The sequence below is a fragment of the Fusarium oxysporum genome, chromosome V, assembly GCF_013085055.1.
Source record: "Fusarium oxysporum Fo47 chromosome V, complete sequence".
NCBI lineage: Eukaryota > Fungi > Ascomycota > Sordariomycetes > Hypocreales > Nectriaceae > Fusarium > Fusarium oxysporum.
In genome coordinates this window covers 4,122,738-4,136,103 of record NC_072844.1, presented here as the reverse complement: position 1 = coordinate 4,136,103, position 13,366 = coordinate 4,122,738, and the positions used below count along the sequence as shown (strand labels likewise).

Here is a 13,366-nt window from a genome sequence, read left to right as displayed (position 1 = left end):
CTCGACGCCCGCTCCTCACACTTCAGTGTCAAATGAAAGGCTCGAGATAGCCCGCCTTCCCGGATTCTTTTCGAAAGGATCTCCCACTAGACGTCTTCTCGAAGGATTCACCGCTTGGTGATTGGTGTCTTACAGATCTGCACCATCCCCAAATGCGCTGTGACGTTGTTCCACTTTATGGCGTTGGTTCGCTCTGGGGTCGAGTCTTAGCTTTTGCTAGATATCAGCTATTTCAGCTAGAACGGGGAGTGATTAGCTTACCCCGCAAGGATATCTCACTGTGATAACTGGGGATGATGAGCACAGACAGTTTACTAACGGTGTATCTAAGCGAAGCCATCGGCGCAACTACTGGATTGGTCTGAGTATGCTGTTGGTTTGGACTTCGGATGCTTACGGGGACTTGTATTCTTGGCACGTCATCCTTGAGACGGAACTCTATTGCTCCAGGGTTGAAAGACGCAATGCGACCTTGGAGAAATATACATTTCCGTAGATTGGTTGCTGGAAGGTGTTTGGAATGCTCTTGGGTTCCTATTTCATCCGATGAGGCTCTGGTGTCAGATTCAGCGTCGTATAGCGTGGATTTCGCTTGGCTTCTTGGGGAAAAGAGTCTCGGGGGCTACTATTGGGATCCCGCCAGTACTACGGGGATTCAGCTCTCGTGGTCCGGATGGGGTCGGAACCGAGGCCAAGAAGCAAGGGGAGATAGCGCCAACAATAATGCATGTTATCACATAGATATGAGTTGGGGAATGACGGCTTGGCTTGAACTTGGGGAAGTTTGACATCCTACTCTTCCCGATGAAGGCTGATGAAGCTCATTCTAACTTGGTGATGTGATAGGTTGGCCTCATTTCAACTCTTATCAAGCCTCGCCTGGATTCAGGTCAAGATAATAACACGGCTCAGTATTCCGATTCTCTTGCTTGCCAAGGCAAAGCCTGGTTGGAAATCATGGTGATATGGAAGTTCCACTCATCTGTCAGACAAAGGAGTCAAGAAGCCCTGAGGAACTAGGCTCAGAGCAGACTGTTGATGTTTGGTGGTAGCAAGTCTATGCGTCTTACGATGTACATCAATGGAGCAAAAGAAAAGCGGTTACATCCGAGATCGTCCACCAGTGGATATCCGTCGTGCGCATTGCTTGGTTCTTTCGGATTTCATCTCTTAAATCAGGGTTTTTCTATTCAAGTCTTTCATTATAAATACGCAAGCTCGCTTCTAGGAGTCTGATATCTTCAGCTCTCAACGGGAGTTCACATCATGTCAAGGAAGAGGCTCCTCACCTCAAATATCTTTCAAGTACGGTCCTCTCGGTGTTTCTTCTCGCAATACTCAAGTTTGGATAGAATGCCCGCCAGGGGCTACTCGAGTGGCGCTGCCTAATGTGAGTTCCATGTTCGAGACTCCGAGCTGAGATGTCGAAGCAGTACATGTTACCCTCCAACTTACGGCACATTCATAACTTGGATGCCATGCAAGCCACAAAGTCTTCTCGACCATCACCACGCTCCATGGTGGGTGGCCGGGTTGCCCGTCGATATGTGATTGTGTTTAGGGGGAACCTAGTGGTCGCGCAATCCTTCACCACTCCTGACGCGCAGCCTTCACGATACAGAAGCCTGTATCCAATAATACAGCTATCTTTCATAGCGGTCAGTTCCTTTATGTCTGAAGGCAGCCTTCTTGAATGGTAGCATGAGTCTCGTCAAGTCACAAGGACCAAGGGCTTCGTATTGAAGTGTCCTTCGACGACATCAACGATGTGCTGAAGATGCTCTCATCATCTTCAGCAGTCAGCTGGCACGTATTGATGCTGCAGCTTGTTTTTCACCCTTGTTCAGTGGCTTGTTGCCATCCTAGATGTCCAGGCCCTGTGACCGTAGGGAGTCAGCAACCCTCCTTCGTAGAGAGCTAGATGTTTAGCCACTCTCGCTCATTGGGTGTCAGAGGTCTCTGCAGTCACACAAACCAGGTTCAATGATGTGATCACCGTCCTAGTGTCAGTAGTGTAGTGTTCCGTCACCATCAGTGGTTGTTCTAGGCCTGTTTACCTGTTCAGGGGCCTGAACACGTGTAGTTCAGCTCGCCACGACCACTGGCTTGTTTCGCAGATGCGTAAAGGTGTGCAAGAAGGTTCATCCCCTGATTCCATTATCTCACTCTCTTACTCTCATCATATCTTTCATTGTCACTGCCTTGATAGGGCGCTCTTGACGCCCGCTAAGACCGCTACGTCGACATCGCAGACTAAATAAGCCATAAAGCAGGGAGGTCTCGTTGGCCAATCGACGCGATTTATTAAGTTCCATCTTCTCGCATACAGTTACGTAGCTACCTTGCTAACAACATACCGATTGCCAGAGATACTAAGGAAAGTGCTGTCGCGCCATAGCAGCTGCAGTGATAAACTTGGTGCTGGATACAAAAGCACACCTATCTGGAGGAGTCTGGCTTTTGGGGAGGTCCCAAAAACGTGAACTCGCCACCCCATACTGCCAAGCTAGCCCATCTTCCATTCGAAACAAGGGTCCTCCTGATGCTCCGCACTGGCAATCTGCGTCAGTCAACAGCCGGTCGCCAGGAATATCGCAAGAGGTATAACATTTCTCCACTGTTATTCCATCCTGTCTCAGAGGCTTTGCTTTGTCGTACAAGAATTTATTAGGAAATCCCACATGTGACTACTTAACATTAGTGTTCATTCATTTGTTCTGTTTTCTTTTTACTCACAAAGGGTTGCTTGTTCATCATCAGTATCTTTGTATCGAATTCTTTTACCCCGAGGTACCCGTGTGTCTCACCCATTCGATCCGCGAGGATCAAGATAGCCCAGTCGTTCAAGAGTGCACAATTAAATTTCTCTTCTCCATCTTTGGGCGTTTTTTGACATTCTAGGCCGTCCAGAGTGATGACGTCCGTCGCGTACGATGTCCCTCCGCTCCGGCCCTCAAAAAAGTTGGGTTCAAATGAAATACTGTCGGCTAATTTATCCCCAAAGCAGTGCCTCGCTATCAAGACGTGTCGTGGACCAACCAGAGATCCACTGCAAGTTCTCGGCTGAGCGTTCGCATATGACTTTGCGCCCAGGAGAACCCTCCCGAAGGCATAGGCGGGGTATTGTATGTTATTCCACTCATACCTGTCGTCTTTTACGAAGTCTGGTAGTTTGCCGAACGGGTAGGCGACCACCTGGCCGATGTCTGGAAGGTCGCGCCGTTGGTGTGGTCGATGTGGAGGAACGGGTTTGCCGGCGAAGTTGTCGAGCTGGTGCCTTGGGACAAGGTGGATTTTCGGGATAGGGCCGACTTGGGGGGCAATACGTGGGTGAATCTCTACAGTTGACTTGTTTGCGGTGGTTGCTGGAGGTGCTGGGGGGATAGGAGGCGGGGGGCTGCGAGCGTGACGTGTGTTGTCGCCAGGGACCGGTGTCGCGAACACTTGGTTTCTCAGGGCCAAGATGGCGATATTGAACAAGTTGAAAATCAACATCCTGTAGCGTAAGTGTTTGGAAAATAGAGGACTTTTTGGTGGCAGCTTTTTGATTGGCGAGTACACGCATATTTATTCCCCTGGAAATTAAGTTAGGGCTTTTTCGAACTCGTGTTGCAAGCATAATACACTTTGAAGTTGTGGACGAACCTTGTGATCATACGGCCGTCGTACAAATGGACTCGTTTAACCAAGCACTCATCATGCTACAAGACGACAAGACCGTCAAGTTTAACGAAGTAAACCTTATCGATATCTCGGCAAGTTAGACCTATGCCACAGCCTGGCAGACTCACGCGTGCAGGAAGTCTGGCAGAACCGTGATTTGTCTTTCAGCAGTCTTCCATTCAACTGACACTTTGGGCACATTCCCCATCAAACTTGGAACCTTTTTCCAATTGAGGACACTTTTCCAGTGCCCCCATCTCCCGTCCAGCTGCTTCCCATTGCTTTGGTGGCCAAGTCAGCCACAGCTCTCAGTGACAAATGGCAAAATCTATGGCAAGCCTCCTCACCTCTGTGTGTAAGAAGCAGAAGTTAGAGCCCCTCTTCGTCCTCTATATTGCATAAATCATTAATCCGCTTCTCATACTGTTGATTGGTGGCCCAGAATAATACCTCACGTTGTTCAGTCCGCTTCTTAATGAGTTCTGCGTCATTTTTCTCTTCATTCATTCCGAGCCAGTTTACCATCAAGCAACTATTGATACGCCTGCCTAACGACTGCTTAATGATGAGTAATTGTCCATAAGAGGGCCACTTCAATTACATAGAAAGCTTGCATTGTACCATTCGTAAGCTGTGCCCTAATATTCCAAACTCTATATGGCTTTGGTCCACGTGAGTCCCAAAGGGACGCGAGTAAGATAGTTTTTGAGCATTAAAGTCGTGTCAGCTCACTCTACTTTCATGGACGGGTTGTAATCACTTTTTCACTGCAGATTCTAGTCACAGCTCTCTGCTTTTCTGCTACGTGCTTTCAGCCTTAGACGTGTGACTTGCGGTTGAGGCCTGTGGCTGAGAGCTTATAATCACTACACAGAACTTAGTGCTTTCAGCTTATCAAAAGACAATATACTTCTTATTAGCCTTCATATTGAGGGAAAATGGCTTAATCTATTGAATCAACTTTTGAGAGCTCCTTTAAATTATTAGAACAGCCATAGCATTTTGCTTGCCATATCTGCCCTCCTTGTCCTCTGAGGTTCTCTTTGCATTTTCTCCACCTATATTCCCATGACTCCATCACTCCTTCATGATAACCTCAGTGTCCTGGAGGTGCTTGACGAGATCGGCTGGTCCAGTGCATGAATTCGCTTGAACATTGCACACTGGCCATGGTGAAGCGGTAGTCCCTGTTCTGTGATATGTAAACGTGACACCATTTGGATAAATGGCTTCTACGGCTCTTTCGAAAGCACTCTCGTCGCCAATAAGTCGTATGGGGATGTCATGAATTTGAGACCCGTAAGTCGCCATTGTTCTATAGATGTTCTAATTAAAGAGTATGTCGTATAAGTGGCTATGCTATAATTGGGTTATGATGTTGGTTGTTATTTCATTTTTCTAATACGTCGATGTAATTTATAGGCGGCTATGGTGGTGTCACTACCATCGCAATATACAGTGTACAATTACCCTCACTTCTCGAGAGCGAACAGGTTTCTGAAGCAGCTATTCACAGCCTCACCCTTTCTGGTGGTCTGGACAAACAAATCACCTTACATCATCACTTCACTTCAGAGTCGCAGGCTTCAGTTTAAAAGAGTCAATACTTGATCTCATTGTACCTGTTATAGCGAACATTTCAGCTGCTATATCTCCCCTTCCTCAGCGACGTAACCCATGATGTTGGACGTCTTCCTCTCCCCCTTCATCCCTCTTTCTTAAGGACATCCTCCTCCTGGAGAGTCTTCACCAGATCTGTGGGTCCTGTACTCGCTTTGGGTGCCTTAACCTCATAGACGGCCTCTTCTGTGTGTGAGCCCTTGATAGGGTGCGTCACTCCTTCACCATAGTGTTTCTTCAATGCTGCTTTGAAACTGTTCACGTCCTTGACAAGACGAACGGGGACATATTTAATTTGACTGCCCCAAGTCTCGGGTTCTTGATCTGCTGAACCGGAGTCTGCAGGCATGCTTGCAAGTAGTGAATATGAATGTGAAGGTGTGATAAGTTTGATGTAGTGTTGCGGACGTCTACTGAGTGTCTAGCTAATTGACTGGCGAATCGCCTCTTTCTATAGTTAATCTTCAGCTCGTGGCGGTTTCACTGCCATTGCAACAGACACTTGTCAGAGTCATTTGGGGGCGTGATTATGGGCCCTATGTCAATGAACAACCTTCAGACTGTAGTCATTTCACAGGTCTATTAGACATATCATCACTCTCGAAAGCGTGGTGATTACGGTCTCTTCACTTCTCGAGAGTGAATCCTTGCATAATGACCTCTCAGCTAACACGAGTGTCGGAACTTTTGTAGTTGCTCCTCAAGTGCTCTTTGCAATACCTTCACTACTCGGGTGAGTCTTCCGTCCTCTGGGAAACGTGTTGGACATACCTACTCAGCTAACACTTTTTCGTTGAAGTAGCATCCACATTTCTGGCACCTACAATGATCTTATCAAACAAAACATTATTACTTCGCCTTCGTTTGCAGCCCGACCGAAGCTCTTTGTTCTGACCAAATACAGCTATGTAGTGCTATGAATACAGCCTCTCTCCTTCTGGCCTTCCATCACGATACTCCCCTCCCAGTATCTCCACCTCTTCACCCCTGTCTCTCATTCCTTCATGAGGAGATAAAGGTCCTGCAGTTTTTCCAGCAGATTGAAATCCTCTGAACCCTTGAGCACAAGTCCCTCTATCTTATAAAGCTCCCCAACCACTGTCCTTGTCATGACTACTCCACCAGGAAAGAAGCTAAGCAACTTTTCTTCTAAAGCCTTTTTGTTTTTTTCTTCAACGAGCTTGCGAGGGATGAACTTGGTGCATGGCTTATATTCATCTTTGTTTCCGATAGTAGAGTCTCGGGACATCTTGACTGCGGGGGATATCGTTCTCGAGTATTTGGAGTGTAATTGTTCAATGGATGTGTGGTCACGTTTTGTTCCTCCTTGGCCGGTTATTCAACGGACTCGTCGCCGCTATCTATACTCAATACGCTTTGCCCGTTGCATTGTCACTACCATTTCGACAAGCACATTTCATGATCCCTGGGCCGTGAACAGCGACCTCTTGCTTCTAAGAAGTGAATAGTCTTGTAGTTCACTGGTCTAGAAGCTTCTTTGCGCATTTTAAAAGGGTCATTCACGACAAACGTGCGTGCTATGTGCATAATCTTTCAGGCATCATCACTTGCTCCCTTTTCTTCTGCTCAGAGCTCCTCTGATATCACCTGCTTCCCTTGACTAAATCCCTGAGATACTAAAACTTCAAATTATATCGTTGACCGAGGTAAACTCAGCAGCATATGGCTATGTAACGTCAACTCTAATGATTGACGAAGTCTCTCCTATGGTGGCCTGCCTGCCTTGCTATTACCTCCCCCGTCTTTACCTCCGCGCTCAATCCCGTAAAACATATTCACCGTCCGTGAGGAATTTCTGTAGGTTGATGTTATCGGGACTGTCTCGGAGCCCGATAACCTTGTAATGTGCTACATGGTCTGCGGTTTCCTTCTCAAATGTGACATCAATTCCGCCAGGGAAGAATTCCTTCAAGCCTTTCTCCAGTTTGGAATAGTCGCTAACAAAACATTCTGGGATATATCTTGTAAACGTGTGCCATATTGTATTATCTCCTAGTTTGGACTCTGCAGCCATTTTTGCTGTATAGCGGTTGTAATAGATGTGCCTTTTATATAGATAGTTGTAAACTGTTTTGATATCGGTTGTTGTTTAGTTTTGTGTTATTTATAGTTGAGACTGAGAGCTTATATTCACCGCACAGAATTAGTATCAATTCATCCTATCTATATAGAGCATACTGCTCCCGTGGTATTTTCAGTGCTGTTTCCAATTCCAAGTTGTCGCGACCTTTGGGAAACATTACCACCACTGTCCCGGAACTTCGCAGCTTGCATGGGCTCAGAACATCCATAACAAAGTGGTTTCACGCTTCCTCGGCTTTTCAGATTCGTTCACTTCTCGATTCACATCTTATTGCAGATTCGCTGTGACTACGGAGATCTTGGTGTGACTATTGGGCTAACTTGAACATCTCTCAACATCACTTCTTTCACTCGTCATTTATGGTGGTTTAACTTATGCGATTCCTATGTGAATAACTATTGGTAGCACAAAACCTTCGGCATCTCAAAATGGCATTTGCTGTACGCTTCTCTTCCCTACGCGCGATAATGGGCCATCCACTTCAGCTCCCATTCCCTCAGCCTTGAAGAATAGCACCGACATCTTGGAGTTTTCTCTGCAGGTTGGCTGGTTCTGGGGTTTTCGCAAGCGCAGTAACATGGCAGGTGTTGGGACTGTACTTGTAGTTTACTTTAAACCCAAGAGGGTAAATGACTCTCAAGGCGGCTTCAAATGTTCCCCGGTTGTTGATGAGGTCAAGTTCGATGTTATGGTCACAGGACCACTCAGCGGCTCCCTGATCGGTCTTGTAACAGGATCCAGAAGGCATGATTATGTTTTTAGTGTTGATGTTGGTAATATGTAGAGGTTTGGTTGTGTCGATGTTTTTGGCATGGGAAATATTCGGGGTTATAGGTCTATTTATACTTGACCGTTGGAGTCCTTTCGTTTCATTATCTTTGCGCTGGGTCGAGTATCACCATGCTCAGAGGATGTGATCGTCGAAACATAAGACTAGCCCCATCAAAGGAAAGCAGATAGATCCCTTTAAGAACCAATCTTGATCGCCTTCAAGATTTCCACCGGACCACTGACAGCGGTCTATTCAGAGAGGTCATTGCGGTCATGAGGGACGTCAACATGGTCCCTTTCTTTAAACACTGCTATGAATTGATGTCGTGAATGCACGACAAGTACTTCAGACATTCGCTGCTGATATACGGAAGCACATCGTTGTCCAACTGATGGCGGGAATCTGTCAACCAGTCATAATTCAGCAGGTGAATTCAGAGATAGATTAGTCTTGTGTCCCGTGAAGTTTACGTATCAGCGTAGATTGATGCTCTTATCGTGAGTTCCTTCAGCAAGTGAACCGCACGTGTTATCAAGTAGTGTCAATGTCGGCTGCCTTTCGTCTCCAAGGCTCCCTATAAAAGGCCCCCAAGAACCCAAATTGTCATCCCCATACACTCCATCCAAGTAAACAACTGCATCAAATAAAAAGTCCAAGATTACGACACAATGCCTACTACTACCAAAAGATGGGGCAGCAAAAATGCTGTCAACACTGAGAAGCTTGTGTTCAGACATGAGTTCCCGATCAAGCGGTTCTGCAGGCTGGAAAGGCTCCGAGGTGCGCTCGGAGATATCTTTGGCTCAGATGATTGTATTATCGAGTCCAATGGAAAGAATTTTGTCATCAAGGTTGGAAGAAGGGTTAATCTCGAGAACGAATTGAAGACACGTGGTGTCATCTTCAACTCTATGGGGACAGCGTGGGCTATAAGCTTCTTCCAGTTGTTTGAGTATATCCACTACTAAACTTATTTGATGTGTTGAATTTCTCGTTTTTGCTTCTTATGTATTTATGAACTGGCCACCAGCTTTGAGTTTCTCAAGATGGTTGACCTGCAATGCGATATCAATGAATAAAATATTTTTACAACACGTATAACAGACATCAGGCATTACAAAGACCTTATCTTCTCGCCATTGGGTTTAAAAAAAAGTAATATCATAGGATCTCCATTTTTTTCCTCTGCTAGACAAGTAATATATAAGTAATTAGTAATAGTTGTATTTAAACTAAAAGACTTCTGGTATAATATATATATAACCTGCAGGGTAGTCTTGGTGTTTATAATACTAATCCAGACTATAATAATATACCTAGTCTATTATTAAAAGAAAATTAGTACTATCTACTAGCCATGGCAAAAATAAGAAAGCAGTTGTTTCTTTTCTTATGGCTATACAAAATGTTGCAGTTAAGGCATGACAGATTAGGAAAACGGTGACATCACTTACTACGTCCTAGAGTTGTCATGCTTATATTCAAAAATCTGAGCAGGGAATAACAACACAAGTCAAGCATCCCCGTTGACGCAATTGGTTAGCGTGTCAGACTTTTACAAACAAATGAAATCTGAAAGTTGAGAGTTCGAGTCTCTCACGGGGAGTTTCTTTTTTCGGTAATTTTGGATTCTTATTTTGATCTTTGGGTCGAAAGGAATCGATTGCAGACACTTTTATCTTTTTTTCTCTTCATTTGCGCTCGTGGTGACAGTTTGAAGTTGGGCCGGTGGAGGAATCTGGGTCCACTTGGAGAGTGCGCCACGGATGTGAGTGTGGCGCTCTCCGTGGCGCTAGCTTCCTGCAGGTGTCACGGGCTCATTCCATTTAGCATTCCTTTGTGATCTCTCGCAGTCTCTATATCACAACTCGAGACACCCGACTCACATCCTTCTATTGATTCGAATTAACGAGCGCTCTTCCGGTGGAAGGACATTCTCCCGTCGATAAGGTCTTCCTAGGCTCGTCGTCTGTCTCAGCACCTGAGCTCTGAAGAATCAGCCGTTCCGCGCCTCGTCCCAAACCGAATCGACTTCGCGCTCATCAAGATGCATTCGGCAAAGAGTACCTGATCGCCCTTGGCCTCTGTGATCGCCTGCCTTCGCTTCGAATTCGCCGCGCTTTCTACAGCGTTTCCTCGTTGTTCAACATCGTCCAGTCCAGTCCACGCGACAATTCGAGATGCCTTCCTTGCTGCGAGACCCCACCAACCCATCCCCCGGCGGCGATGGGTGAGCCTGATGGGCTTTGAGAACTCAAGAGCGTTGTCACCGAAGAGCTAGAAGTCTACGGAAACATGCAGCCTTCCCCATCGACTCTCGGCCCTCGACCCTCCCGCAGACGACTCGCCGCCCCTACCACGACTGGCGATTACCAGTGTCGCTGTCATACGACAGCATCACACACATCTAATTGCTCTGCGGCATCGGCTGACCCCGTCGAAAACCCAGCTTGACGATACGATTGATTGCAATACCCGTTCTTTCATTCGACCCGATACGCTCCGATACGCTCGATCTTCATCCTCTTGCAAAGATTTCTGCATCAGGTGGTTTTGCATCGGAAGAACTGGGATTCACCAGCAAAATTGCTTTCATTCAGCTAGAACTGATTGGAAGATGATAGTTGGCTAGCCTAAGCTCAGGGTCAATCCAGTTTTCTTCGATGGACTCATCGTCGCGGCTTTCCTCAGCTTGCCGTTGAGTTTCAGGACGTAGACTACATACTGCCAGTTGTCGGTGCAGCTGCGACTCTACATCTGAGAATGCGGCATGTCGCAGTACGACTACGATAGGTGATCATTCGATGGATTAACCCTTGTAGCTCTGCTGGGAGACATGAACAGCGAAGGATCACTCCCAAGCTGTGTATCTGTCCTTGAACGTAGCGAGGTCACAAGAGGGAGTGCAAGAACCCTACTCCAAGCGTAAGTACTATTATCATGAAGCTAAGCCTGGATCACAAGAACTCTAAGGCCCTTGAAACCCAAGACTGGGTTGACATAAATTGTGTTTGAGACGCCGCGTGAAGTTGTCTTAATGATCCCATTCCCCAATGGCTACTTCGATTGGAAAATCGCAGTACTCGAGTGTCGAGCCATGTGCGTTCTGTCGCGTGGTCTACAATGCTTTCGCACGCCGCGATTGATGCAACAGCGATGACCGACTATAACTGCAGACAAGGCAAGAGATTCGGGACATTACCTGCAGGCTGTAAGTGTCTTTAAATTTCATGGTTCGCCCATCTTGTGTTGTCAAATTCGGCAAAGGCTCGTCTGTTTTATGGTAGATCTGGTGTAATTTACAGCAATTCCCATCAACTGCGGTTGCGCAAAGATTAAAATTAAAGGTCCCGGGTAGGAATGCGCATTTGACATTTGACCTCGAGCCATTAATCCCGCGTAATGTTATTCTGCGTCGGAGAGGAGGAGAAATACAATTGGAGCTATCGCCGACTCAAGCCGATCACTTTCCTTCCGAGATTTCTTTTATTGCGATGTTCGTCGCGAAATATTCCCATGTGCTTTGTACCTAGGTACTCAATGTAATCTCGAATCACCAACACGAAGAAGCTCAAGGTGCGACAGCGCGACAACGACGCAAATGATGATCAGACTCTTCACGAGCGATCCTGATAATCAGGCAGTAAGCTCATCCTCAGGAATTATTTTTCCTGATATCGCAGGCGTTCAAGCTATCTGTAGTCGCCTCCTCATGGTCACGTCGTCACCATAAACGCGTCAATCAACCGCAATACCTTCGCCTCTCAATTTGTCCCCTCAACACGTCCTCAATTCGGCATCACAAGCTCAAATCTCATGTTTTCCATCTCTCCCGGCTGCCTCTCTCAACAAATACACAAAATCTACGCGTCTCCCATAGCCTCAGCATCGCCTCAACACCGCCCCGATCGGAATTGTCTAGCTGAAAGCTTAATACCGTCCTTCTCCATTCAGAACCTCCCGAGATGAATATCCTGGTGGCTCATCCCATTTTCCCCTACCTTACCAATTCGTCTTGCCGCCATCATCCGATGCCTTCACTGACGTCATGGAGCTGAGCAGGAAAATATGCAGCGAAATTAAGCTTAACCAAAGACAGGGATAGCCCCGGCATTCAAATTACGGGTGGCCTCCTTGTTTACGGGTAAGTTTCTGGTTTTTTGTGTTGTTTATGCGCGATGATACAGTATCGATCGTTGGAGCAAATCGGCGCTATCAAGTTCTGTTGATACCTTGAGAAGAGGGTGAGATGTCACTGGCGGGTCTGTCATGTGTACAAAGCCTCGAGTGCCACGTACGATACTTGCCGACGGTGTTCATTCACCGTCTAACGTGCCTGATGTCCATCAAACACGTTATGTTCAACGAACTACCGAATTGGGCATCATCTAGTCATCATGCCATTCACTGCATGATGTATTTGATTCAAGATTTCTTCGCGTCCCAGCCAATCCCCTCGCTCCAAACATCACCATCTTCCAAAAGGTCCCCTCTGCATGACCTAAGTGGATCATACCGGGCTGTGTATAAAACTGCACATAACAGGATGAGAGAGTTCTTTGGGCTCTGAACTACACAGAGAATGTGGTTGAATTAACTTTAAAACTGGATTTATTAAATCGCCCCCTTTTTTGCAACAGAGGGAGATGAAGGTTACCGGGGAGGGAAGGAGTCAATGGGATCTAGCGTGATGGGCGTTATTAAGCTTAAAAAACGAGGCTTAGACAGTGATGTTGTGGGGCGACTTATGGGGGCCTTGGATTTGTGATTTTGGGGTGGGGACGGCCTGGACGGTTAGTGGGCGTTTAGATCTTGGCTGGCGGTTGGAATACGACAAACTGATCACTGAAGAGCAGTACCTCTGTAGATGTTTGTGAGTAAGTAAAGGCTATACCCGTGATGTAAAGTGGTACATTATTTTCATCAAGGTACAAGTATTGTGGCAGTTTGTTTAGCAGGTTTAGCACGGAACAATTCGTACTGATTAAACAAAAAAGTACCCCTGTAAATGCCAAGATTCGCAACTCCAAGCAATAACATCTTAGCCCTCAGCATCACCAATCACACAGCCCGCCCAGGATCTTGGCATGCCTCGTGGCTGTGGCTGTGTCGGAAGTGTATTTTCATCCCCCTGCTTGCCTCTCACTCCAGCGCTTGATTCTCAATATCTTGGCTTCTCCTCTTTTCATCTTTTTCCCCTTCTCTCG

At 46.6% G+C, this 13,366-nt stretch overlaps 3 protein-coding genes and 1 non-coding gene across 4 annotated transcripts; 2 read left to right on the top strand and 2 right to left on the bottom strand.

The window, feature by feature from the left end:
* Nucleotides 1-2,372: 2,372 nt before the first annotated feature.
* On the bottom strand, nt 2,373-3,495 carry FOBCDRAFT_274774 (uncharacterized protein; the record flags this gene model as incomplete). Its single annotated transcript, XM_031185286.2, has 2 exons — nt 2,373-2,687; nt 2,737-3,495. The coding sequence occupies 2 exons, from the start codon at nt 3,493-3,495 to the stop codon at nt 2,373-2,375; spliced, it is 1,074 nt and encodes a 357-aa protein (XP_031040928.2).
* Nucleotides 3,496-5,368: 1,873 nt separating this feature from the next.
* On the bottom strand, nt 5,369-7,318 carry FOBCDRAFT_274773 (uncharacterized protein; the record flags this gene model as incomplete). The annotated part of the gene is made up of 2 exons (XM_031185284.3): nt 5,369-5,622; nt 7,084-7,318. The coding sequence occupies 2 exons, from the start codon at nt 7,316-7,318 to the stop codon at nt 5,369-5,371; spliced, it is 489 nt and encodes a 162-aa protein (XP_031040926.3).
* A 1,509-nt stretch (nt 7,319-8,827) lies between these two features.
* FOBCDRAFT_274772 (uncharacterized protein) lies at nt 8,828-9,127 on the top strand (the record flags this gene model as incomplete). The annotated part of the gene is made up of 1 exon (XM_031185281.2): nt 8,828-9,127. The coding sequence occupies one exon, from the start codon at nt 8,828-8,830 to the stop codon at nt 9,125-9,127; it is 300 nt and encodes a 99-aa protein (XP_031040923.2).
* A 552-nt stretch (nt 9,128-9,679) lies between these two features.
* Nucleotides 9,680-9,765, top strand: FOBCDRAFT_t128. The gene has a single exon. It is a non-coding gene; the product is annotated as a tRNA-Lys (tRNA).
* Nucleotides 9,766-13,366: the final 3,601 nt, after the last annotated feature.